We start from the raw sequence: 18,092 nt of genomic DNA, 5'->3' as shown, positions 1-18,092 counted from the left end.
CCCAGCTCACCCCCTAGATGGGCCTGGCGGGTGCAGGGCCTGCTGGACCGGGGGCCACACCGACTCAGGCCCAGGAACGAGCCCCGATGGGGCGATGGGCGGGGCGAAAGGCACATGTTCAGCGGCCCTGTCTCCCCCCACAGGGCGACCAGGACGACCGAGGCTACAAGCCGTGCCGGACCTCCAGCCCCAGCTCCGCGGGCTCGGTCAGCCTCGGGCGCTACACCCCGACCTCTCGGTCGCCGCAGCACTGCAGCCGGCCAGGTACCCGCCTGCGGGGTCGCTTTCTCCCGGAGGAAGCCGTGCGGCTCCTCCCTTTCTGCGCTCCTGCTCTGGGCGGTTGGAAAAGTGATTGGAAGGGAGCAGAGTCGCCAGTGAGCGAGGCGGAACCAGCCCGCTCGGCGACCGGAGGGCAAGGGCTTAGTCGCTGTGGGTGGAGAAAGCCAGTCAAAGGGGCGGCCTGTGGGTGCAGGGGGCCGTCCTCTGAAACGTGTGTTAGGGCAGTGCTGAGCACCCCAAACCTAGCAGATGTTTCCGGGGCAAGAGACAGCCGCTCTCAAGTGGCGCGGACGGTGGAGGGTGGGAGGCAGGCCCAGCTCGTGTGTGTCTTTGCAAAGACTTGAGCTGTGAAGGCCAAGGTCATGGCCAAACTAGGGTCAGAGCAACCTGGCGTGTCTCACCTGGACGGGGGGTCGAGGTGGGGGCCACCCAGGGAGGAAGGGCGAGGGGCCGCTGCCGGCCCATGCAGCAGGCAAGGGGCCCCTTGGAGGGTCCCCTCTAGCCCATCTCATCCCATCCGCCCCCATCCGCCCCCCAGCGCCCAGCTGTGCACGGCCCTCCCCGAGCTTACCCACCTCCCCCCGCCCGGCGGCCACGCCGCGCGGAAGCTGCCTTTTTGAGGGACTTCTCCAAGCGGCCACCTCTGCGGCTAGCTCTTGCATGATTCCCTGTCGCCTCTAAGGAATACGGCTCCGATCCCTGCGGCCTGTGTGGGAAAATCGGGACTCGTTCATTTGCAAAGTTGTTTGCATTGCCTGGTACCTCCTGCTCCGTGAAAGCGGGAGAGAGGGTGAACGAATGCGCGAGCGAGCGAGCGAGAGCGCGAGAACATGCGTGGGTGGGTGAGACGATGAATGAATGCGGGAGGGGGAGAGAGCACGAGCGAGCAGGAGGGTGCCAGTGACCTCCAGGGCTCGCCTGACCCCCCGCCCTCCTGGTGGCCGCTCCTGGGGCTGGGCCCCCCTGACCCTCCAGCCTGGCCGCTGGGTCCAGGGAACAGCCCGAGGACACCCGGATTGGACGCAGCTCTCCCTGACCCTGAGCAGCTGCTCTCAAACCAGGGTCCTGGACCCCAGGGGCACCCCTGGAGAGAAGCGGCGCGCAGGGCCCAGGGAGAGCCGCCCTCCCCGCAGCCCCCACCCGCAGCCCCGGGGCCGCCTTTTTCCCCTCGGGTCCCTGGGGCCACCGCAGCATGGTCCAAAGCTTCTCCGGCGGCCCCCTCGGGGGACCTCAAAAACGCACGCGTCCCCCGCGAGAGGACACGGAAATGTTCCTGGCGGCGCGGGGCCTGGGAACATTCGGAGCTCTGCGGGCGGCGAGGCTGACTCACTTGCTTTCTGTTGCCCCGTAGCTGGTACTGCGAGTGTCGGTACCAGTAGCTGCCTCTCCCTGTCCCAACACCCAAGCCCTCCATCCGTGTTCAGACATCATTACATCCCCTACTTCCGAGGTAAGGCGCGCAGGGCGCGGGCTGTGGGTGCTCGCCGGCGTCTGTGTGCCCCTGTCCTGTGTGACCCCGTACAGCCTTGTGCCCCCCCGCTGTGTGTGTCCTGTGCATCTGGCCTCGTTTCTGTCGGTGTCTACATGTCCCCAGGAAAACCTAAGCGACCGGCGGAGGGGAGAGGGTCCACAGGAGGCGCCGTGTGGCCCCCGCCCGCCCCTGCTCTAGGCATTCTTGCCCTCGTCATCTCATCTTCTTCCCGTGTCAGCTCTGTGGGGTGTAGGTACCGCCAGCCGCCGTTTGCAGGAGCTAAAGCACAGGGGCCCGTGCTGTGCCCACAGCTCAGAGCCCGCGGCGGCAGGGGCAGGATTCACACCCAGGCCAGCCCGAGTCTATGACCTGCTCTCCCACGACACGGGCTCACTCACGAGCCACGCATCGGCACATCCACATGCACGGGAACGGCGGCCAGGAAAACAGAGAGGAAGCGGCGAGGAGGTCCTGGAGGATTCCCCGGGAGACACAATTCCTTAGTGCCCTGGAGTGGGAAATGCCTCCAGAAGAACCTGCACCCAAAAGGGACCAGGAAGGCATGGAGACGCCCCGGGTTCCGTGACGGCTGGATACTTGCCGGGCTCGTCCTGCTTGAACGTCCCTCCCGTGTGCATGGCTGTCACTTGCCTTAGCGAGCCCTGCCCTCCCGTTGAGCAGCCCCTGCTCTTCGATGCCTCCTTCCTCTCCTCCTTGGGAGCCTGGCCCTTCAGCAGCTTTTCTTGAGAAAGCCCCACACAGCGCATCGGTGCGCTGAAGAGGGGCCACGGGGGCCAGAGGGGTCTCCGGAGCGCACCAACGATGGGATGAAAGGGGCACCCTGCAGAGACCCACTTCTCCTTGGATCAGATGTGGGGAGGCCCCAGACTCGTGTATTTTTGTCCCTCCTGCTTGGGGTCCCTAGCAGAGGCGTGGCCCGTGGGCAAGATCTGGCACTGCCTTGCGCTTTGCTGCTGGGCCGGGCTGCAGGAGACCCCCATGGCTGGGCCGGTCCAGGCTGGGCTGGGGGCGGAGCAGGGCTGGCGATAGCCCCTCCTGTGCCCACGCCTGTGCCCTCCACCGCCAGGCCTTACCCTCCGGGGAAGCCAGGAAGAGGCCCAGCTGCAGGCAGCAGCCCCCTCTGCCGCCCCCCACTCCAGGCTGAGTGGTCAGTGGAAGCCACGTCCTGGGCCACGGGAGGGAGGACCAGGGAGGGAGGCACAGGGGATGGCACGTGTCCTGGGGCTCCCAGGCCACCCCTTTGCCCACCAGAAACGTGCCTCAGTGGCTGCTGGTGCTGTGGGCCACCCAAGCTCATCCCCCGGGGTCAGAGGCAGCATGCCCAGTGCGCCGCTGGGGTCTGAGGACTTCTGCGGGCAGTGGCAGGCGCCGGCCGGGCGCTGGTTTTGCTGCCTTCCATGCCAGTCTCTGCCCCTGTTCCCGTCACGCTGCTGGGAGCAATCTGGCTCCCCTTTTCCATGTGGCTCCCCTGGGATGACAGCCCCTGCCCAGTGTCCACGCTCTCCTGGGGCTGGAGGATGCCCCCCAAGGAGACCGAGGCTCAGAGGGGGTGGGGCTGCCAGAGGCCGCCTCCCCCAGGTCCTCCTTCGGACGCTGTGTCCACCGTGCGTCCTGGCCCATCCCTGAGGCCGCGCCATGCAGCACCCGCCCTTGTCGCCCCTCGCCCCGCCCAGGGGCTCTGGCGCCTTCCAGCCTCTGGACGGCAGCTTGCTGGACGCGCTGGCGACCAGCTGTCCCAGGGCTGCTGCCCCTCTCTGTGGTACCCAAGGCCAGCCATCCAGCCCCTCTGCCCAGGGCAGCTTTGGCATCTGCCTGGTGCCCCTGTAGGTGGAGAGTTCCATCTGGGGGTCTCTGTAGGGGGGGCTCCCCAAGGGCAGGCCATCCCTGGCCCACAGCCCCCGCCCCCCGTCCGCTCCTCAGGCCATGCCCAGGGCCGGGGCCACTGGCACTCCTTTGTCCTCCGGCGTGAGTTCGGGTCCCTGGCGTGTCTCCAGGGGCGCGCCAGGCCCGCACCAGCCCCTCCCCTGCAAAAGCCAATGCTGCGGGCGGCACCAGGCTTGCCGAGCAGCCGTCCCTCCTGCCACGTGGGGCATGAGGCAGAGGAGCCCTGGGCCACGGCTGCGTCCCGCCACTGCCGTTGCCAGCACGGGTGCCGCTTGTCTTGCTTCGGCTGCCTCGACTCTCTCATGGCAGCCCGTTCCAGGACTGTGACCTCAGGACCGTGACGTGTGACAGGTGGCGTGTAAGCGGCTGTGTCAGCGTCCCGTTTCCCTGGCGTGGGCTGGCCTTGCTCTGGGCTCGCCCGCGGGTGGCTGCAGTAGGTGCCAACCCAGCAGCGCCCGATGGCCAAAGCTGCGGCAATTTCGGCAGAGAATAGAAAACGCGGTTTTGTACTGAAACCCCAAGTAAAAGATGGACACTCACGAGTCTGGAGTGACGGAAATGATCCAACAAAGCAGTAAATGAGAGGAGCAAGCCTCTCCTGCAGAAGAGCTCCAGCGGCCTCTGTGGCTTCCCCGCCCTCACGGAGGGGGCCCGAGACCCCACTGGCCCTTAAGTGTGGGCGGTGCACAGCGGCTCCCTTCCTTCCTTCTGGAAAGGGGGAGAAGCAGGTCGCGTTCCAGGGGAAGCCTGGCCGAGCCCGGCCAGGCCAGAAGGGTCACCACCTGCGGCCGGTCACCTGAGAGCTTGAGCCCCGACGCCAGGAGCTGGAGGAGCATTTGCCCCTGGGGTCTCCCCCAGAGCTCAAAGGCCCGTCTAAGCAGGAGAAACCGCAGACCAGCGGAGCGAGGGCCCGTCCCCCAAGTCCCGACCAGCTCCGGCAGCTGCCCAGGTCATGGGAAACGGAGTCAGAAGACCCATCAGGGCCCAGAGGTGCAGAGGAGACGTGGTGGCTCAAGGCAGCGGGGCCTGGATGGCTCCGGAAGGTCCCTTGCACCAGCTGGCCCTCCCCCGGCCTCTCCGCCTTCTCACGTAGTGGACGCAGGTGGTGGCCAGAGCCCATCTCGGCGTGCCCCCTCCAGGAAGCGCTGTGCCCTCCAAAGGGGTGCTGCACCTGCTCCGGGTCAAGGGCACCGTGCCCGCTCCAGGTCAAGGGTGCCGCGCGGCCAGGCTGTCCGCTGCATTCTCGAGCCGCTGGCGGCTCAGCCTTCGGGAATTTCCTGCCGGGGCCAAAGGAGGAAGCGGCTCCCACGCCACACCAGATCCAGCCGGGACACCAGTCCCGGGCTGCGGCCCCCAGCCCCATGTCCTCCCCAGTGCCAGGACTGGCGTGGGTACCCAGCGAGCTGGCGTGGGCGTTTTATCAAGATGGCGTGATGGGAAATCCAGAGGCGGGAGAAGCCTTGTGGCGGGGGAGGGGCTGCCGGGCCAGCACCCCGAGCTGGGGGGCGAGGTGAGGGGCCGCTGCGTCCGTGTCGTGTCTCCCCCAGGTCTCCCCCGAGCTTCTCCCTGGGTACGCCCGCACGCACACCCCGTCCTGCCTGTTGTCAGGGCAGCTGCGCTGCAGGACTGGGGATCGGGGAGGGACAGGGGCCCCAGACACGCTGGGCTCCCAGCCAGCAGGCTGTGACGGGTGGCTGCGGGCCAGCATGTCTGTGCAGAAGGAGACGAGCCCCCGGAGGTCTCTGGGGCTGGCCGGCGGTGTCGGGAAGGTGCTCGGCTCGGGCGCGCTGACCACCTTGGCTCCCCTGGGGCCGAGGCCTCCAGACCCTGTGCTTCACCGCTTCGTGCCACCCTTGGGGATGCCCCAGCCGGGGCTGCAGCTCCCTGTACCGGCACGTGGGTGCCCTCTCCCCAGGGCCTGGGAGACCCCTGCTGCTGCGGCCAGGCCCAGTGCTCTGTCAGATGCTGCGCCAGAGGAGGGAGCTGAGGAGCAGTGGGACCCCCCGGGACGAGCGGGGAGGGTGGTCCTCTCTGGAGTGCCATCAGCGTTGATGGCTGAAATCTGCACCCACACCCAGGCACGAGAAGATGCCCGAGCCAGCGTCGGCAGGCCCATCGGGGCCCCGGCCGTGGACCCCCCAAGCTGAGCCCGCCCCCTCCCCCCCGTGCTCTCACGCTGCCCCCGGCTCAGCGCCCGGACAAGGCCACTCTCTGAGCCAGGCTGTCCCGCGCCTTCCTTGTTAGCCCACCACGCGACAGCTTGCTCCATGGCGTCCTGTGGCTCCCACGTGGCCTGGGCTCCTCGTTGCTTTGACGGCCGCGGGTCGAATGGGATATTTTCAAGATAGGAGCGTTCGCTCCCCTTCCTGCTGCCAAGCTGCTGTGTAACGCCGTGGGGGCGCGCCCGGGGCTGAGGGGAGAGGAGCTGTGCCTCGCGGCATCTTGCTTAAATGAGCCATACGTCTCCTCATTCCGGATGTCCAAACCATTGCATCGTCCATCACATCCTTCCTTAAATCGGGGCGTGGGGAGGATGGCTCACCCCAGGAGCTGTGGCCTTCCAGAACTGTGACTTGGTAATCCAAATTTGTTTGCAAAATGGAAATGCCAAATCGGGATGGGATAAGAAATGGAAGCTGGAGTCAGTGTGTGCTCTCCATTTACTTCCAAAAAGCTTGATTTAGGGACGTGGCAGCTGATTGGCAGCAGCTTTTTTTGTTTGATGACATTTGAGCAAACAGCCTTGTGGGGTCGATGTTGATTAGTTTTGGGGCCCCCGCTCCCATTCTGAATTCTGAAGAGCTGCTTTGGGGCTCCTCGAAAGAAGTGGCGTCTTTATGGTAATGAGGGAGGGAGGCCTTAGCCTTGGTGGGCTAATTTGGGATTTGTGGGCGTTCACCGCCAGCCTCGGCCCAGGAAGGCCGGCCAGGGTGGGCAGTGGGACAGCCGGGCCCCCCGTCCGGCGAGTTGGCCACCGACCCGGCTCCGTCCTCGGAGTTGTGCTCCCGCTGCGGGGCCATTGAGGGGAGCACACCTCGAGTGTTGGATTAACAAGTCCTCGATCCCGTCTGGAAGTGCTGGGGGCCGCTCCCTTCCCTGGGCCGGGGTCTGGGCTCCTCCACCGGGCAGCAGGGCCTCGCGGGGATGAGCTCAGCGCCGGAAGCGCGCTCCTTGGCTGCTCCCTGCACCTCTCACCTGCTGTCTTCACTCTTTGGTCTGGAGGCAGCGAAAGTGGCCGGAGCACGCCCAGCCTGTCGGTGCTCTCAGACAGCAAGCCGCCCCCCTGCAGCTACCAGCAGGCCCCGCGCCACTTCCACGTTCCAGGTAGGCCCCCCCGCCTCCCGTGCCGGCCCCGCCCTTGCCTGAACCGCCGAGAATTTTGGACTTGGCAGCGCTTGTGGGGATCCCCAAGCCCCTTCATTGTGCCCCCAAATTCTGATATTTGAAAATATCCAAATGGGGATTTGCACACCCCACAACTGCCCTGTGCCTGAATTTCCCGCCAAATCCCACAAACACCGAGAGATGTTTTGTCCTCCTGGGAATAGGACGCAGAAGGGGCCGTCAGAACCAGTGACATCTCCCACTGCCCGAGGTTCTCACCCGCCACCCATCCAGCTCCCTCTGTCCCCTTCTGACCAGGGCGGCCAGTGACCGGCAGCACCTCTGGGCCAGGCAATGCTCGGACCCCGCCGTGGGGCCCAGGCATCCATCATGCGGGGGGCCAGCTCCTGAACCCGGGGGATTCTAAACCCGATATGCTGAATTGTTGACCGAAAAGCAGTAGAGCGGAAGCCACAGTTTGCTTGCTTACCCTGCTGCTCTCTCCTCTCTTCTCTTTCTTCTCTCCCAGACACTGGCGTAAAAGATAACATCTATAGGAAACCCCCGATCTACAAGCAGCATGGTACGGTCGGCCCCCTCCCACTGCCCTCTGCTTCCCGCATGCCCGGCCCGGCCCCCTGGCTGCTGAGCATGGCCTTTTCCTGCTTCCTGGCAAAGGCTCGTGGAGGCCCAGCAGAGGCCTGGCAGCCTGGAGGTCAAGTGCAAGTTCACGCGCAGGCTCCCGAGATGCCTCTGTTCATAAATCAAAAGACGGGCACGGCCAAGCTGCCGTGCCTCTCGGTGTCACAAGAGCCAGGCTGCTCCGCGGGGCCCGGGACGAGGGTCTGTGACTGGAGCCTGGTTTCGGGGCTCGATGCCGTGATTTCAGGGGCGTAGGCAAATTGGTTTCGGCAAACATCGGGGCGATTGGCGTCTTCTCAGACCTCAGCCCGGTTCGTGCCTGATCTCTGGAAAACAAAAGAGAGAAGCGGTCATGTAGTCCCGAGTGGGGATTTCAGGACTCGTTTCCCAGGACGGGGTGAACGGCGGCAGCCTCAGGTGACGGGGCTTCGTGCCTCAGCCGGGAGGAGCTGCGGGGAGGCCACGGCCAGGCGCCCCGGTTTCCCTCTCGGAGGCGAACGCAGCCGCATCCGCCCCACGGGAGCCCGCCTGGGTCGGGCGTGCTGGGCTGGCTGCTGGGCCTCTCTGCTCTCCGCTGGTTTTACTGGGTGCCTGGGGCACGGTGCTTCACCGCTCTCAGCCTCCATTTCCTCGTCTGTAAAATGGAACCGTCCCCTCCGCCGAGCTGGCTGTGGACGTCGGCCGGAGTGACAAGTATGAAAACGCATCCTAAACTGTGGAGGGCCGTGCTCGTGGCTGAGGCGGTGGGAAGGGGGATCCCTCGTGTCAATCAGTGTCCAGGTACCCCCAGAGAAACCGCGGCCACCCTGCCAGCAAGATGGGGGCTTTCAGAGGGAATCTGCTCGGACCGCTCTCGGCGGCTCCCGGCCAGCCCGTGGACCGGGCAGCGAGCAAGGCTCCCCTCTTTCTCCCTGGGTGCAGGAGGCCCTGTCCCCTGGGTGTTACTTCCTCATCCCAAAAAGGAAAAGAAAAAACCCTCGGGTTTTCAGTGGGTGATGCCTCATATCCACTGGAAAGACTTAGAGCAGGACTCTTCAAGAGGGCGGCCACGCCAGCCGCCCACGTGCCGAGGGGGAAACCGAGGTCCAGCCGCAGGGCAGAGCAGCTGCGCGAGGGGTCTGCCGTCCCGGCGTGGCGCCCGTGCTAAGTGCCGGCGAGGAGGGCTGCGTGTTCTGGGCTCAGCCCCGCAGTGCGTGGGCTGGCGTGAGCCCCCCCTCTGGGCCTCGGGTCGGCTCCTTCGAACGTGTAACCACGTGCCTTGGGGTAGGCCCAGCCCCCGGCAGGGCAGGGGACGGCCAGGCAGGCGAGGAGATTGCTCTCGCCCCCGCCAGAGCCAGGCCGAGGGCCTTGGCTGCATTGCCAGTGGCGTGGAGCGATTAGGTTTTATTGCCACGCACAGCCTTGGACATTTTTTCACATTGCGCGTAAGCGGTGCTCCCCTCCGAAGGCTGGTTACCTCCCATTTGGCTGATGTTGCTGGTTCTTCTATGACGTCGGTTGTGTAGAGCGCCTCTGCTCTGCCCAGTGTTTGACCATGTTCTGGGGAGAAACGTGAATCAAATCTCCATGAGTGCAGGTGGGACCTGGAGCGGGGCCGCGGCACGGGCGTGCGCTCGGCCCAGCCGGGTCCTAGGGACCCTCGCAGAGGGACGCCGGCGTCAGCCGGTGCTCGGTTCCAATACTTGGGTGTGTGTGTTTTTCTTTAATGAGATTTCCCAGAGTGCATCCAATCGGGAGCGTGCAAACACGTGTGCATGCCCTCCTGTGCATATGTATATGTGCACACCTGTGTGTGTATGCATGTGCACGTTTGCGTGTGTGCACACATTGTGCGTGCATGTGTGTCTTACACGTGCATGTGTGCAGTGTTCATTGTTGCGTGTGCATGAGCGTGGGTGTGTGCATGGAAGGCCCCCTCCCGCCCCCGCCCCATCTCAGCCCGCTGAGCACCCAGCCGAGTCGGAGGGGGCCGGGGGCAGCACCCAGGCGTGAGAAACGAGCATTGTCTTCTCTAGATTTCCCCCAAACAAACTCGGGATGGTGAGCTGGGTTTCCATGGCAGTTTAATTAACTTAAGATAATATATCCAAAGTGTTTACAAAACCCACACCTCTTAATTAGTGCTTTGCTCTTCGACCTCTGCGTTTGGCTTCATGAAAGTTGTTTTTTAAATTTGCTTTGCCCTCTTCTGCTGAGCAAGCCCGTTCCTACCTCTGGCCGTGGGGTGTGCAGGCCTGCCGGATGTGGGGGGGCGACTCTGGGGGTTGGGCAATGGGGACGAGGATGTGGGTGCAGGCACTGGTCAGCGACACCCCACTTACACTTGACACGCCTCCGAGGTGGGCGCCTGGCAGATGAGGAGGCCGAGGCCACCTGGCTGGTATTGGACGTGTCCTCCTGCCCCATGGCCCGGCTGGTATTAGATGAGTCCACCCAGCCCGTGGCCCGGCTGGTATCAGATCGCGTCCTCCTGCCCCGTGGCCCGGCTGGTATCGGATCGTGTCCTCCTGCCCCGTGGCCCAGCTGGTATCAGATCGTGTCCTCCTGCCCCTGGCCCGGCTGGTATCAGATCGTGTCCTCCTGCCCCGTGGCCCAGCTGGTATCAGATCGTGTCCTCCTGCCCTGTGGCCCAGCTGGTATCAGATCGTGTCCTCCTGCCCCGTGGCCCGGCTGGTATTGGACGTGTCCGCCTGCCCCGTGGCCTGGCTGGTATTAGAGGTGTCCGCCCAGCCTGTGGCCCAGCTGGTATCGGATCGCATCCTCCTGCCCCATGGCCCGGCTGGTATCGGATCGTGTCCTCCTGCCCCATGGCCCGGCTGGTATCGGATCGCGTCCTCCTGCCCCGTGGCCTGGCTGGTATCGGATTGTGTCCCCAGCCCCCTGGCCCCACTTATGGTCCTTTCTGGCCTGGAGGGCCCTGGCCGATTGCCCTTGCCTTCCATTAGTGCCAGCTCTACTCGCTTATTGTCAGATCATGGGGTTTTTTAAAAGGAAAGAAAAAATATCCTCCTCAGCTGAGAAAAAGAGTTATGGAGGGGAGGGAGGAAGGGAAAGGAGGTGAAGAGGGCCAGCCCTGTCCCCAGCAGCCACATGGGGGGCACGGGTCCCCCTCTTGGAGCGGGGAGCAGGGCTAAGTCCCGTGCAGGCGGTCCGGTGACCAAGGGGCGAGCGGGTGCCGCGGGGGGGCCCATCCCGGCACTGGGGTATGCGGTGGCTGGCCCCAGGGAGCTGGCGTTTAGTGGCCTTGCTGGGCCAGCCAGGCCAGGCCTCAGCGCCTGCACACGGGCACACTGACACGCATACCTGCACATTCACACATGGCCCACGTGCACTTGTCATGTACACTGTGTCCATGCACACACTACTTAAAATACGCTACACACAGCACGTGCACATACCCACGTACACGACACACACGCACACACACACTCACGCTCCTATGCACCACACACTGCACACGTGCACCCTCACATTCACACACACTAGACACCCACGTACAGTACACAAGCAGCTGTACACATACACTGCACACACACGCACTGACACGTGCACACTCACACTGCACACCCAGACTCACACTACATGCGCACGTGCGCCACTTAGGTTCAGACGCTCCACGTGCACACTCGCAGGCACACGGCGCTCACTCTGCACCCGACCTGTAGGGCTGGGCCTGCTGCTGGGGAGAATGAGGAACACGGGGCTGCTGCATCTGCTCGTTGCCAGCCCCTCGGGACAATGAGGAACGGGGCTCCCTCCCCCGGGCCAGGCCCAGGACTAGCTGGGACGCTGGCAGGTGTTCCGGGGGTGGCTCCGTGCCCCCGGCTCATGCTCCGTGAGCTCTGGCCAGGACAGCTGCGGAGGCTGCCCGATGGCCCAGGAGCCCCGGCCGGCGCCCCTGCGATGGGGGTGCGGGGGCCCCTACGGCTCTGCTGCCCCTCCCCCCCGAGACCGGCCAGGCCCTTGGAGCTTGGAAGTGTTGGTGCGCTGATGCTGGCCAGCAAAGGGGAGCCTGGCGGGGCCTCCCTGGGAAGTGCCGGGGGCCCCCATTCACCCTGTGCCCACAGCTCTGTGCCAACCACTGCGTCCAGCCCCGAGGCAGCCCTGGCCCGTGGGGCACTTGCTGTCAGCTCTTCAGTGGGGAAGGGATTTGTGCCCGAGCCACCCGCGTGGGAGTTAGCTGAGGGGTAGCCCTGCGTCCCCGAATGGACACGTTTGGTGGGCAGAGCCGCTGGGGCTTCAGGGACCTTAGGCTCCTCAGCCGTAAAGTGAGGCTCAAGGTGGCCGTCATCGCCACTTGGCAGTTAACACGTGCTGGTGCACCCTCAGCACGGGGCCTGCCCGATTTTAAGATGCTAGGTGATTGCTCAGGTGTATTCAGTAAGCGCTCCCTGCATGCATGTTCTCGGGGGAGTGTCTCTGTGTTGACTTCACTCCTGTCCCAAGGTCCAGCAGCCTTGTGGTCCACATCTGCCTCCATACCCCAGAAGGAGATGGGCACGTCCGCGTCGTTCCTACACCCCTTATGCTTGGAAGTGCGGGGGCACTCGGCACCCTCGCTGAAGGAGGGAGGACTAAGTGGAGAAGGGAGGGCAGAAGAAGGGAGTGATTGATGGATAAAGGATTAGAGGGATGAATGGACTCAATGGGCGGAGGGATGGATTGAAGTGGATGGACGGTAGATGGTGCGTGGGTAAGCAGATGGATGAGTGGAAATATAAATGGATAGTGGGTGACGGGTGAATGCATGATGGATGGAGGGATGGATGGATGACGGAAGTATATAGTGATGGTAAATGATTAAAGGAGTGGGTGGATGGATAACTGGAAGGAAATGGATAAATGGGTCGCTAATGGTATACGTAAATGTTTAGATATGAATGAATTGAAAGATGGTGTGTGGGAAGGGGGGCTTATGGACAGATGAATGAGTGAATGGATGGATGGGTGAGTGATGGATAGATGATGGATCCAGAGGAAAATTAAAGACCCCTCATTTCTTAGGATACCTCCAACAAAAACTCCCCAAGGGCATTTCTTACTGTGCGTAAGCAATCGGCCTTTTCCAAGAGCAAATGCATTCCAGGGCTCAGAAGGAGCTGCCTTTGTGTGAGACAAAATGCACCCTGAGCTCTGTGTCTGGCTGTCCTGAATCATCTGTCTTTTCCTGATATCCCAAAATAGCGTGCTAGAAATTAGCCTCCACATTGGCCCCTCGTTTCTCCCTAATTTGTAGAACCTACGAGCTGAGCTCGCATCCGGTTCCAGCTTCCGCATGTTATCCCATGTCTTCCTCACAGATGGGAGGGCTAGGCACCATTTGCCCATTTTACAGACCACGAAACCGAGGCTCAGACAGGTACTGAAGCATGCTAGTGATAAAGAGTGCCAGTCTCCTGTATTTACCTAGCCATGCTCCCAGTTCTCAGGAGAATCAGTTGTATGATTTACGAACTGACCGGCTTTTGTTCCGAAAAGGCCTTGGCTCTGAGCAGGTCACCTGGGCGTGCCGGTGGAGCTAGTGGCACCTGCAAAGGAAACTGGGTAAACCTGGGCAGAGCGTGCCTCCCGTCAGGCTGGCGGAGGGGGCCGTCTTGAGCCCCGAGGTCGCTCTCCAGCCAGGGCGTGCCTGACTCAGCCTTCCGTCCGTGGCTTCATGAAGCCCTCGAACCCGGGGCGGCCCCTGGGTCCCCGTGGCCTGAACTCCAAGAGCTGGGATTTCACGTCCCAAAGCCCTCTTGGTTGGAGCCACTTAGTTGCTTTTGCGCTTGCACATTCCCCCGAGCGTGAGGACCCCTTTCCTGCCCCCCCCCCCCCCGGGGCTTTCCAAGGCCGTGGCTCCTTTCTTTGTTCCAGCAGACACGGCCCCGGGAGCCCTCGCGCTGGGGAATGGCGGCGCTCTTGCATCTCCGCCAGCCGCTGGCCCCGATGGTTCCCGGGGCTTGCTGGGCAGCCGCCACGAGCCACGGCTGATGCGTGGCCAGGCACTTGAGTGCTCCACTGCCCGGCCACGGCCAGTTGTCCAGGCAACAGCAGCGCCCGGGCCAATGGGTGGACGCCCGTGCCTGAGCTTCTCCCCCGTCCCCCATCCACCCCGGCGCTCCCCACGCAGGCTCGTGTCAGCCTCTGTGAGTGGACAGGACGGGGGTTGGGGCTTTCTTTTCATTTGCATGCTGAAAATCCCTGTCTCTCCGGAGAGGAGAAGCAGGTAGTCACTGAGAATAAGAACGCAACGTCGGTGCCTCCGGAACTGAACTGCCCGTCTTCCGTTTTGGCCTTATCTCGTCAAGGTCCGGTAGCCCAGTCCCCCATTTCCAAGCTCTCTGGGCTGGTCTCGGTCTTATCCCTGGTGGTGCAGGAGGTGGGGTGCTCGCCAAGGCTCAAAGGCCCGAGCCCGCCGCTGGCCGCAGGTAAGGAGACCCCGTCCGCGTGTCGCTGGAGATGGCCGGGACTTCACCAGCGTCCCGTGCCTGGGGTGGGTGTCCGCGGAGGGTCTCCGCGTGCTGAATCGGACGCTGAGAACGGCGGGCAGGACTGGCTTCCCGCACTGGGCTCCGCAGAGGAGCCTCCGAGAATGAACCCTTTAGCAGCCGTATTTCATCCAGCTGCTGCTTTCTGGTTGTACGTTTTAAGGCCTTGGCTGTTCTACGTAGACTTTTCCGTGACTCACCATTCGTTCGTTCACCGTTCTGTGTTTTGTGAGCCGCAGACCATGAAGTGTGAAAGAAGGAGGGACTTGGGAGTCAGTCAGACTCCCTGGGCCCACATGGCAGCCTGGACAAAGCCCTTGCCCTCTCTGAGCCTCGGTTTCCCAGTCTGTGAAATGGGCTTGGCTGGCATGAGCAGGAATGCTCGGAAAGCACCTGGCTGGCGCCTGGCCCCGGAGGCTCCACGGCTGAGGGCTGCGACTTCGGAGTCAAGCCTGCAGGGTGGCACGCGCGCTTCCGAGGCCGGCTGGCTGCCTCTAGAAAGGCCCCTCTACTTGATCGCTCTTTGGCTGGAATTTAAATCAGGCATCGTTTCCCATCCTGATGTTGATCTTGGGGTGTTTAACCTGCCAGGGGCCTGGGGGGGGAGCCTGTCCCAGCTGGTTTTGCTCCTCAGACCTTAAGAGGGACTCAGTGGCGACGTTCCGTGATTGTCTTCCGGTTTCGAGCGTATCTGTAGTGGGAAGTGGTGGCGCGTCAGCGAAAAGTGAACGGTGCGCTCCCTTTACAAGCCGCCTTTCCCTTCCAGCGGCGAGGCAGTCAGACGGAGAGGACGGCAGTTTTGACCAGGATGGCCGGAAGGTAACGTCGAGGGCACAGGCTTCCGGAAGCAGCCGTGGCTCAGAAAGGAGCCTGTTTTGTGGGTGCTGCCCGGGTAGAGGCGTCACCACCTGCGCCCTGTGCCTCCAGGGCCCCCGAGGCCCCCCACCCTCGCCTTCAAGGGCGACCAGCTCGTGCGCCTCTAGAGGGCCCCCGGCTGGCCCTGGGCAGCGTTAGCGTCCTGCTCCCCCGTGTGTGAAGACACTTGGGTCCCTTCATCTCCCTGAACCCCAGGCCCCTCCTTGTAAAACGGGGCAGCAGCGTTCCCGCAAATGTTCCACGTAAAGCAGCTGAACGGGTGACGCCAGGTGGCGGGAGTTTCTTCAGAGCTGGATTTTTCACCTTCCGGGTTTTCTCGCGGTTAGAAGCAGGGCAGCGGCCAGAAGTGCTGGTGGGGGGTCTCCACGCGGCCAGTGCCCTCCCCGCGGACGGGCCTCTTCCCCTCCTTCTCGGCAGAAGTCCAGCTGGCTGACTCTCAAGGCGGACGCAGACACCAGGGCGAACTCCCCGGACAGCCAGTCTTTGTCCTACAGCAGTGGCACCGAGAGAGACGCTCTCCCAAGAACGCAAGGGGACAGCTTTTACCCACGTGAGTGGCTCTTTGGAGCACGGGGTCGTAACGTGGCGCCAAAGGCCTTGCGGTCCACGGGCCCCACCACCCCGAGCCGATGGCCCCAAACCCCGGCCTTGCTCGTTAAAACAACATCAGAGCAAACCGACCAACGTGAGAGCAAACCCTCTCGCCGTGTGCTGCTCCCCGGGCCGACGGTGATTAGCTAGAGGGTGCAAAGCTGGCCCCGCCATCCTGTCTCCTGAGTCCCCCCGGGAGCTGGCAGGAAAGCAGGAGCGGGTGTCCTGCCAGGTCCCCACAGAGAGAGCCGGGCGCGGTGCAGGAGGGCCAGGCCAGCCTCGGAGTCGGTAACTGGGCTTGGCCCTGAGCTCCCGGGGCCCGTCCGGAGCAAAGAGGGTGCTGGGAGCTGTCCTCGGGCTTTCTGGGACGACCGGGCCCCTGCGCTCCGGGGTGCTGTGCAGACTGAGTTAGGGCTGATTTCTGAGCATAGAGCAAAACTCCAGGCCCTTGGGGTTCTTTGTTGTTGCCGTAGCTCCAGGAGCGAACCCACAGCCGGCTGCAGGCAGGCTCGCTCGGGGTCACCGGAAGTAGACTTGGGGTTCTGAACGGGGGGAGGGCTGCGCTCAGCTAGGACGCAGAGGGGGCACTGGGGTGCGAGGAAGTGGGGGAAACTGCAGCTTTGCAGCGAGCAGCCCTGGCTCCCCCGCCGCCCGGCGCTGGGACGCGCGCCTCAGTCCCGCCGTCCACGGGAGGCCCTCCGCCTACCTCGCCGGGTCACTGAGAGCCCTGCAAGGGGGGCACGCGCAGCCCCCGGCGCCCCGCCTGGCCCAGTGCCGAGGAACTGCCTCCGCCATCACCTCTTGTGACCGTAAACCATCCAGGGCCTTGCAGAGGAAGGTTGAGTGTCTGACGTGGCGACCGATGTCCTTATCAGAGGAGAGCAGAGTGTGGAGATCGTAAGGTGTCAAACTAGAGCGTGAGACGAGGAAGCGCGTGCTGTGTCCCGCGTGATCTTGGTGAGCAGAGGCCTCTAGCTCTAAGGCCTCCGGCCCCGGCCGGGGCGGGGGGAGACTCGACGTGGCGGGATCTCAGAGCTGGCACGTGAGCCCGACGCCCCCGGCAAAGTCACGCCAAGAAGGTCTGCCGGAGGCGCGAGGGCTATGGGGGCCAGGCCCTGGGAGACTCCTGGCAAGCCGGCTCATGCCAGGCCTGGAGGCAGCCGCTGTGCCTTCCAGGCGCCCCGGGGGCAGCAGAGCCCCTCCCCCAGGCTGGCCCCGGGCACCCCTGGCCACCAGGCGGGGCAGGATGTGCGGAGGGGCCGGGGGCCAGCACAGGGGGCCTCGCGGCTTGGCCTCCTCGATTTCCAGGTGGCACCTGTGCTCAAAAGGGGGTCAACACATCCCCGCCCCCTCTCCCGTCTTGCCTGGCATCCAGGCAGCGGCCCTGGGGCCAAGAGATTCCAGATGGGGGTGTTCGGGCATCTCGGGGCAGAATCTCCCAGCTCTGGGTGCTTCCCTGCTGGGCGGTGGGTGGGCTTTCATGTGCAAGGCTGGCGCAGCGCCCGTGACCTCCCCTCGGCCTCTCCTTGGGGAGGCTGCTATAGCCCCACCCGCCTCCAGGAGTCCCACGAACGACCTGGGCGGGCAGCAGGTGCAGGAGGCTCCCTGCCTCTGTACCAGGTGGCCCCTCCTCTGTGCCCGGCTTCCTCCTCGGCAGGTGCAGGGTGAGGGCGCTCTTGGGTTGCCCCGGGCTCCCTGAGCCCGCCAGGTGCCAGCTGTTTTTATTGGTCAGCCGGGCACCGCGAGGGCTTGTTTGTCATCACTGCTGCTTGCTGTTGCATTGCCATTGTGCGCGTCCTATGCGAGCGCAGGTGGGAGCCGAGTGGTCCCCACCCCGCTGTGCCCTGCATAGAGCTGCCCCAGCCATGCTTCCCTGGGGAGGCCCATGGCACCAGCCACGCGTGGCCTCCATTGCTGGTGCTTACGACGACGGTGACGATGTGTCCCTCCTCCGCTCCCTCCTGCTGGCCTGACGGCGGCTTCTCCGAAGGGGCAGGCACAGAGATTTTACCTCTGTCCCAATGGTGTTGCCCAGCTTCCCCCGTGCCTGGGAAGCGCAGCGAGGGGCCAGGCTGCCGGGTGCCTCCACTGACACCGGTTCCTTTGCTCGCCACTTCCAGTGGGCACCTCACCCACGTCCAGCAAAGCTTGCCCACCTGCGTCCCTGGGACGCCCGCCCATAGGCGCACGAGACGGGGGCGCTGCGACGCTCAACACGGCGGGCGCTCAATAAATGCTTGTCGAATCGAGATGCGCTAGATTCAACGGGTATTTACTGAGCGCCCGCTCTGTGCCATACGCTGTGCTGGGCGCCGAGGGCGAGACAAGACGGAGCCGTCCCCTGGCCGGAGGCCTTGTGGGGGCTGGGAGAGGCGGCGACGACGCCAATGGCGGCGAGCCCACGCTCCCTGCCGCCGCCCGGGGTGCTCAGCGGTGCCGGGCTGCCCGGACCCCTTTCGCGGAACCCTAGAGGCCGTCACTCACCACCCACACACCCCGCCGCCGACCGGTCCCCCACCCAGGCATGTGTCTGT

At 64.1% G+C, this 18,092-nt stretch overlaps 1 protein-coding gene across 9 annotated transcripts in view; it reads left to right on the top strand.

Annotated features, from left to right (window-relative positions):
- The window catches only part of ABLIM2 (actin binding LIM protein family member 2), a 161,185-nt gene that overhangs the window by 107,039 nt on the left and 36,054 nt on the right, over window positions 1-18,092 (top strand). For 3 of the 9 annotated variants that reach the window (XM_071217449.1, XM_071217452.1, XM_071217441.1), the window contains 7 exons: window positions 144-264; window positions 1,631-1,729; window positions 6,878-6,979; window positions 7,509-7,562; window positions 13,912-14,031; window positions 14,858-14,910; window positions 15,385-15,517. In XM_071217449.1, coding sequence (XP_071073550.1) covers window positions 144-264; window positions 1,631-1,729; window positions 6,878-6,979; window positions 7,509-7,562; window positions 13,912-14,031; window positions 14,858-14,910; window positions 15,385-15,517 — 682 coding nt within the window. The remainder of the gene's footprint in view (window positions 1-143; window positions 265-1,630; window positions 1,730-6,877; window positions 6,980-7,508; window positions 7,563-13,911; window positions 14,032-14,857; window positions 14,911-15,384; window positions 15,518-18,092) is intronic. The other 6 variants (XM_071217458.1, XM_071217454.1, XM_071217464.1 and 3 more) reach the window with 4 other exon arrangements.

Source organism: Dasypus novemcinctus, chromosome 1, assembly GCF_030445035.2.
Source record: "Dasypus novemcinctus isolate mDasNov1 chromosome 1, mDasNov1.1.hap2, whole genome shotgun sequence".
Lineage (NCBI taxonomy): Eukaryota > Metazoa > Chordata > Mammalia > Cingulata > Dasypodidae > Dasypus > Dasypus novemcinctus.
The sequence above is the reverse complement of the archived record's forward strand: the minus strand, read 5'-3'. Positions and strand labels throughout refer to the sequence as shown.